The sequence below is a fragment of the Melitaea cinxia genome, chromosome 10, assembly GCF_905220565.1.
Source record: "Melitaea cinxia chromosome 10, ilMelCinx1.1, whole genome shotgun sequence".
NCBI classification, from domain to species: domain Eukaryota; kingdom Metazoa; phylum Arthropoda; class Insecta; order Lepidoptera; family Nymphalidae; genus Melitaea; species Melitaea cinxia.
Genome location: NC_059403.1, coordinates 9,569,295 through 9,577,367, shown reverse-complemented (window position 1 = coordinate 9,577,367; position 8,073 = coordinate 9,569,295). Strand labels below are relative to the sequence as shown.

Here is an 8,073-nt window from a genome sequence, read left to right as displayed (position 1 = left end):
ATTGTATTATACAAATCATAAAGTCGAGCTGTAGTATATTATTTATTTTTATTAATTACGATAATTTTTAAGTGATGTTATAACTCATAAATATTATTTCAGCAGTACACAAAATGTCTTCTTTTGAGAAATTAAAATTATTAATTTGGAAAAATTTTCTCTTACAACGAAGGCACAAATGGCAAACACTTTTTGAAATAGCTTCACCTGTGATATTTTCTTTATTTTTAATATTAATAAGATGCCTTGTCGATCCGCAATCGAAGCCAGATATTTCCTATCCACCTTTTCTCCCGACATATTTCAATATAAGTGGAAGACAGTTGTAAGTATATATAATTTCTTTATTGTTTTCTCTATAAAAATACTTAAGTAGCTCGAATAATCAACATAGACCCCTTGCACTATAATTTAAATTGTATGTAAATAATATGCATTTTTAAAGAGTAATAATTTTAAGACAAAATATCACAGAGATTAGAAATTGAAAGTTAAAAGCATTTATACTTTTGTGTTTCTGTAATTGTAAAAAATAATACAAAATTGGTATGAAGTTCTAGTGGTACTATAGCAAGCAGCAAATAAGTTTTTTCTTACCATTTTTATTAATGCATTCCATATTAAATTTAGAGGAAACTTAACATCAGCGAAGAGGGAAGGAACTTTGGCATTTTCACCAGAAAATCCACTTACAAGGAAGGTCACAGAAGATGCCATGGCCACAGTAGCTTTAGATAATTTAAATGGATTTATTGCACTCCTCTTTGACCCAAAAATGCTTCCCGAACCTAAAGGATATAATGATTCAAAAGCACTAGAAGCTGCACTCATACAGCCAAATGTTATGAATCGCATCCTTGTTGGCATTCAGTTTGATGATTGTATGGCTAGTGAGTAACTAACAGACTTTTTTCATTAGATGTGTACTATTACCGCATTTATTTGACCATTAATAATTAAAATTTAGCCGCTTTTGCTTTCAATATTAATTTTCATGTTTTTATTGTCAATGCTATAATATTTGTTTTATACATTTATGAAAGAAAATGCAAGTGAAATCTAGAACAAAGCTATCAATAATAGAAAAAAAAAACATAAACTCAAGTATGGAAGCACACATTAAATACATAGTTACCTACTCAATAAAATGCTTGCTCTCTTGAAAAAATAAGAATAATTTACCCATGCTCTAATTGTGTACAAATTTTAGATGCCACTGAATGGCCTGATGATATAAAAGTGACCTTAAGGTTTCCTGCAGTCATGAGAACACCAATGTTAGAACATCCCATACGAATAAGCTGGAGAACGAATTTACTGTTTCCTCTGTTCCCTCAACCTGGTCCTCGTGAGCCGAATGACATGTATGGCGGCAAAATGCCAGGTTCGAATTTTTCTATAATAATAATAATAATTTAAACAATTTACATAAATTTTTTACTGTATACAGATTTATATAAAAATAAACAATCTTGTTGGAGTAAATATTGTAAAAATGTTTGTTTACATCATTTGTAAAATAATTCTTTACATGTAAATATCATGAACAGCGGTCATCGTACCGTCTGCTTGTGCTAAATTTTATATATATATTTATATATATACTAGCTGACCCGGCGAACTTCGTATCGCCTAACACAAACTTTATCGTATGTTATTAAAGTTCAAATTGACTTTTAAGTATTATCACAAATCTTTTGTATGGGAGTATAGAAAAGTGTTGTTTTTAGACTTTTTCAGGAAATTTAAATTTTTTTTTTTTAATTTTTCTCTCCGTAAGAACCATCCTCGTACTTCAAGGAATATTTTAAAAAAAGAATTAGCGAAATCGGTCCAACCGTTCTCGAGTTTTGCGCTTAGCAACACATTCAGCGACTCATTTTTATATTATAGATATAGATATATATATATATATACGTGAGAACAATTTGTAGGCTATTCACCGGAGATGTTCCTAGCTGTCCAACATGCTGTGTCACAGGAGATTATAAAACAAAAAACAGGAAAGCCTATAAACACGAAAGTATATCTCCAACGTCTGCCTCAGCTCTCGTATCGACGAGACGATTTACTCGTCGCTATGGAGAGATTTATATCGATGATTCTGATGATGTGCTTCGCCTACACTTTCGTTAACACCGTCCGAGTTGTCACTGCCGAAAAGGAAATGCAGTTAAAGGTAAGTTTGATTCTTTTATTACACAATTGCTTCATTTAATAAATTTTCAGAATTCATTAGTTTTTTAATCTCATTAAAATGTTCAAATGATTTAAACCGTTTGTTTATACAATGTGGGTCCCTCAAAATAATGACTATTAAACAAGAGTATGTTAAACATACACACATTTGTGGTTGTCTGTTCCTAAGGTAAGCAACCAATGCCTATCACTGCGCCAACTTCCACGGCTCCACGGCACTTAAACATTTTGTTGTATATGTATAAAATATTATTATAAAATCAAAGAACTTGAATGTATAACAAAATTTAACACCAAAACAAAAACAAACAACAGCAAAATTTATTTAAGTGTACGGGTTACCGCACACTCAGCAATGTAATGTAGGTATGTGCAATCTACGATTCAACATATACAAGGAAGCGTGATCGACTCTTTAGCAGACCCGGCATACGGAACAAAAAAAAATTGAACACGGCTGTGACAGACCACGGCCTCAGTTTCAACGGCAACAGATACTAGCGAAGATTAGGCCCCTGCTCCCTTAAAGTGGAGTGCAGTGATCATGTTTTTTTTTTGGACCCAGGGGTAATCCCCTGTGGATACACCACGGCCCGGGTTCTCGCAACGACCAAAACCTCTGGGGTGTTCCTTCGTCGCGCTTATGGCGGAATTCCGGGAACCCTTTTAGCACTTCTGCATCACAGTGATAATTATTTAAATTGCTCTAGTTAATTGTATTATTATTATCGATTATTACGAGTAATATCGGTGGGGCCTATTTGAATAAAGCTGTTTTTGATTTTCATTATTTTCCTTATTTTACCTCTTGACTCGGCAGGATGAATGGGTTACCTCACGATACGGGGACACTCGGCAATGTAAATTGCCTTTGCGATCTAATACCCTTCTTTAACTTAGTTCTTTAACCTAAGATTTCCGTACTGCACATATGACGTCTGTACTTCTGCTGTCACGGTTCCCCTGGTCTAATTACGGTCGTAAATGAAACCAGAGTACCATGCCTTGAAAAGATTTATTAGACTCGGTGAGGTAGATGAAAAAAAAAATATATGGGCGGGGTTGAGCACTTAATTCACACAAACTCTAATGCAGTCCGGCTCAGGTACTCTGCTGCGTCTCGCCGTGCAGGTAGTGATCCCGGGAATCGCGTGGCAAGATTCCGCTATCGATCAGAGGCGGTAGGAACGGGTAATACAAAACCCGGCGGAGAGCACTCTCGTCGTTGGGGTGAAAGCGTTGGATAAAAACTTCCAATTTGGTGACCCAAACGTCGAACCCTGGAACGCGCCATCAAAACATAACAATAAGCGGTCCAGCACTATTTGCGAACAACCACGGCACTGCGTTATAAAAGAAAACACCTAAATTGTAGCAGTAGTGCCGTGGAATCATAAAGTCAGAAGCTTAGATTAATATTTTTAGAAAGTTGGTTAACTAAGTGGTAGGTGAAATTTATAATTATAATAAAAAATAAAATAAAAATGAGGGTAGACTTTAAAGATGATGAAATCTAAGAAGAAATAATAAAAATGTGATTTATGCTATTGAATACATTGTACATTACTTGCATTAAAAAAACTATATAAATTGCCTGCGATATTAAAATACCACTTACCCAGTTTGCGGGCGATAAGCACTGACACGATATATTTGTTATATTCGAGAGAACGCTATGCAAGGATCACACTAATTTTAGAGATAACGGTTACGATGCTTAAATATCCAATTATTCGACACGTCAGAGATCGTAATAAAAAACTAATTTCTCGAGACAAAATTCAAATAATGAATGACGCGGCGACCTTGACTGCCGTTTTTATAACCCGAGACAAAAGATCTATTTGAATTTTTGAACCGATAAAAATGTTGCCCGCGCGAACATATAAATGCCGGTTGATGAATTTATATTATTTGTTTGTAGAAAAAATAATGTATGATAAAATGGTGTTTTGGAACGAAGTTCCTTACGGCAGGCTTGACATTTGGCTGGGCGAGCGAATTGAAAAAAATGTGATACTAAAACCGTAAGAAAAATATATAACGGAAGAGACGCAATATCAGTCACACGACTGTATAATATGATGTTTGTAAAACTAAAATATTATTTAAATTATTTATGTAATTTTATACTGTCGACAAAAATAAATAAAGCCATATGTTTTTTTTTTATTTCACTTAATAGTTTGAATTATTATTATTATTATTATTTTGTTTGATTTATTTTATTTTACGGTATTTGTTATTTTCTAAAATACTAAATTTCCTAAATATACTTTTCCTAAAAATACTTTTATGTACTTAATTAAAAATCAATCAACAAAATTAAAAAAAAATCAAGACCTAGAAAATATGTATAAAATTCAACATTTTTTTTTTTTCAAATTGTTGCTTCTATACTATCCGAAGGAACTTCGTTCCTACCTGGTGCCCATGACACCACATAATTTTTATTATAATTTACTGTAGATTTTCATGCAAAATTTAATTATAATAAATTAATGGTGTTTTTTTTTTTCATTTCACGTATTTTAAATATTAAATTTAAGCATATTTTAATTTAGTTGTATAAATAATGTACGCATAACGTTACACTGCCTAAATAATACTTTCAATTATCTTTATAAATTTAGTGTTTTAAACAGTTAAATCGACTTTCATTGGGTTTGGTTGACCTTACCTTACATGTCATCACCCTCAAATATAAACTGTAATCACGACAAAAGGTTTCTTATTTCCAAATACCCAGGCCTTTTCTATCAAGGCTTTTTATTTTATAGGATTAAGGTCTACAAAACATCATAGAACTTATAGAAGCGTAACCACACTCTTCTCTTCTTTGTGCTAATTATTTTGTGTAATATTTTTTTTAAAACAGTTTTGATACATGCAGGTATTTGTAATGAGTAGATAGTTATAGTTTTATTGATTTTGCGATTCTATATTGAATTTAATAACATTTAATATATATGTCAGATTGAGGGTAGATGTCTCTCGCTCATCGTCTCAGAGTACTCGGTCTACTGTGGGCTCCAGTGGTCAATGTTGGCACAAGTAAACACAATTTATGATATCACAAATTTCTTATAATACAGGAATAACGTAGCTGATGTAGAAAAAAGGTCATATACTGGTTAATAACGATGTGAGGTAACACAAGATAGTTATTAGTTAATGAGGAGGGGGACTAACTTCTTAGCATTCGATGGCTTCACCGTGCGGGTGCCGAGTCCCATCTTGTGGCAGAGGGAGTAACTCGGAGCAGTGCCTAGGACTTGCGACCTAGATGTAGGTTTAGGGAGATCCCCTTTGAGATGCGCATCAACGTTCACCTTCACTGCTCGAGTTGTCCTATTATGTAACAATTAATACGTTTGCACAAATTAATTATTAAAAGATTCTAAGTTAAGCTACTAGCAGGATACAACAAGTGCATCGTGCCAAGCCAGAGATAAGACTGCCTTAGCCAAGCCAAGGTTGCACTGTTCGTTTTATACTCGTCAGAATAACTCGAGTAATATAATGAGTGAGGGTAGGTGACTATCGAACGATGTGCTAGGTGGCTTGGTTGGTTCATCTGTTGTTTATAAATTCCATTCTAATTGCCTACGAAAGCGCAAGGGCCGACATATATTTATTTTGTTTACATCAATATTATTTATTTAATTTTATATTGACCGCTATTTTTCCTATCATTTTTCCGCTTTAAGCTTCATACGCAAAAAGCATCCAGTCCGGTACATTCTAAATTTTATACGGTTAAAAAAAAATAGGTGTGTATTCTGTTTTTTCCATTTTTTTGTCTTTTTCCTAAGATATATAATGTATAAGTGTGTGTTCTTCAACAGGAAACTATGACGATAATGGGACTGCCATCATGGCTGCACTGGCTGGCGTGGTTCATTAAACAATTCTCGTTCCTGTTAATATCTGTTATGCTCATGGTGATATTATTTAAGGTAAGAGTTTAAGTATTTAATTCAAATAATTTTGCTCAAAAGTAAAAATTGAACACATTAAATGTTTCTTAAGTTTGAAACTTCTTGTGGTTTCTGAGAAAACCTTTTCACATACATATTATGTTGAATGAAAAAATACTTGAAAACTGTAACGCAATTTGGTAGGTATTTGAGAACTTGCTTGCGCGGGAGCCATTTAATAAATCTTTCGCGGGCCATAGTATCTGTTGAGCCCGGGGTTGAACAGGCTTGTTCTAGACAGATGTCCATTCACCAATGTCAATGTCATTTGGTAGGTTTCGTTGTTCTATAAATATTAATTACAGTTATAATCTGTTTTGTTATCACTTTAAAACCAAAAAAACACTATTAATTAATCACTGATATAAATATATTTAAGTAAGATCTAGTTCTAATTAAGTTTTAACTGACCTTAAAAAAATTTCATTCTCTAATTTATTGCTTTCTATACTTTACTTCTAAATAACGAAGAAGATATAATTGAAATTATTTTTTCAGAAACAGTTTTTTTCTTTATCTATGTTATAATAACTTTCCAAACAAGTACATTTTATAGTTTGGGTAAATAATTCCAACTGAATAAAGCCAAACAGAACAGATAACTGATAACTTATGCAATCATTATCCTCATTAAGTTTCATACTAAACATTTGTTAAAATAGTTTTATTTTATTTTATTTTTTACAAGACGTATTAGTAAGATCTGCGGGAATAGGAGATAAAATAATGCAACGCAAGTCGTTTCTCAACTGAACGTGTATTCATGAAAAACATGTGTTTATAAATTAATTGTAAATATTGGGTTGTCTGGAAGTAATTTTTTTGGCGAGACATATGGCCTAGAGCAAGATAGGTTAACTGCTATTAATAATTTACGAAACTTTATTTATAATAAATATTAAAAAAATATATAAAATAAAAAAATAAAAAAAGTAAAGATTTAGCGGACCGCATAAACATGTTTAACGGGCCGCGTGTTGCTCATCCTTGTCCTAGACTCTCGACAAATTATATAATATAATAAATGATTGATTGATTTATTATAGTCTTCAAAAACCTTTCAACATAACCAGTAAAAGTTAAAAGGCGGCATGTCAGTCGAATTTCATATTTAAAATTACAATGACTTTGAATTACTCGTGTGATATTATAACATCGCTGACTGAATATTGTTCATATTAAACTTAAACATAGCAACTGTTTGGCCGTGACCTTATTTTTTTCTATAGTTATTTTATCAACACGTGACGCTTTAAAATATTGCTGCTTAAAATATAATTCATGGCCAAAGCTGGTCAGACATTAAATCGAATTATATACATACTCTACGTCACGCAGTTTTATATACGTGACTTAGAACTCGAACAGTTTCAACTGACACTGAATTTTGGAATATAGTGTTCAGTGTTTTAATGTCTTGTATACCAAGTTTTATTACAATTCAATCGTTCGGCACGATTAGTATCAACCATACATCCTTCCACTTTTGCAATTAATACAACTAGTACCTAGATATACTAGTTGGACTAAAAAATTGTCACATAAATGAATAACAATCTGCGTGTTATTTTTTTTATATCAGATGAATTTTTATTTTTGACATTTCCTTGAATTTGAATATACTTATTTATAAAAATTTGCATAAATAAAATGGCAATTCTCTGCCGGTTTGTCTACCCTCTCTAATGACCTCACAATTCTACGAGTCGTGTCATCATTGACGTGAGTGACTTTGAAGAAAACAAGTTACCAAAGTACCTACTGTGTTGATGACATCACAATAGTGAATCAGCCATCAAATTTTTTGTCTGACAGTAGCTCACGCTTACAGTAGGTAGTTAGTTATGCACGCCGGCCGTCTTAGATTACTACGAAACTTTTCCGCTGACTTAGT

At 32.6% G+C, this 8,073-nt stretch overlaps 1 protein-coding gene and 1 long non-coding RNA gene across 2 annotated transcripts in view; one reads left to right on the top strand and one right to left on the bottom strand.

Annotated features, from left to right (window-relative positions):
- Nucleotides 1–107: 107 nt before the first annotated feature.
- The window catches only part of LOC123657063 (phospholipid-transporting ATPase ABCA3-like), a 55,636-nt gene continuing 47,670 nt past the window's right edge, over nt 108–8,073 (top strand). The window contains exons 1-5 of the mRNA XM_045592661.1: nt 108–325; nt 631–890; nt 1,211–1,384; nt 1,935–2,179; nt 6,048–6,158. Of these exons, the coding sequence (XP_045448617.1) occupies nt 114–325; nt 631–890; nt 1,211–1,384; nt 1,935–2,179; nt 6,048–6,158 (1,002 nt within the window). The 5' untranslated portion in view covers nt 108–113. The remainder of the gene's footprint in view (nt 326–630; nt 891–1,210; nt 1,385–1,934; nt 2,180–6,047; nt 6,159–8,073) is intronic.
- Nucleotides 3,200–4,031, bottom strand: LOC123657068. Its single transcript, XR_006743645.1, has 2 exons — nt 3,818–4,031; nt 3,200–3,479 (listed from the first exon to the last, which is right to left on the bottom strand). It is a non-coding gene; the product is annotated as an uncharacterized LOC123657068 (long non-coding RNA).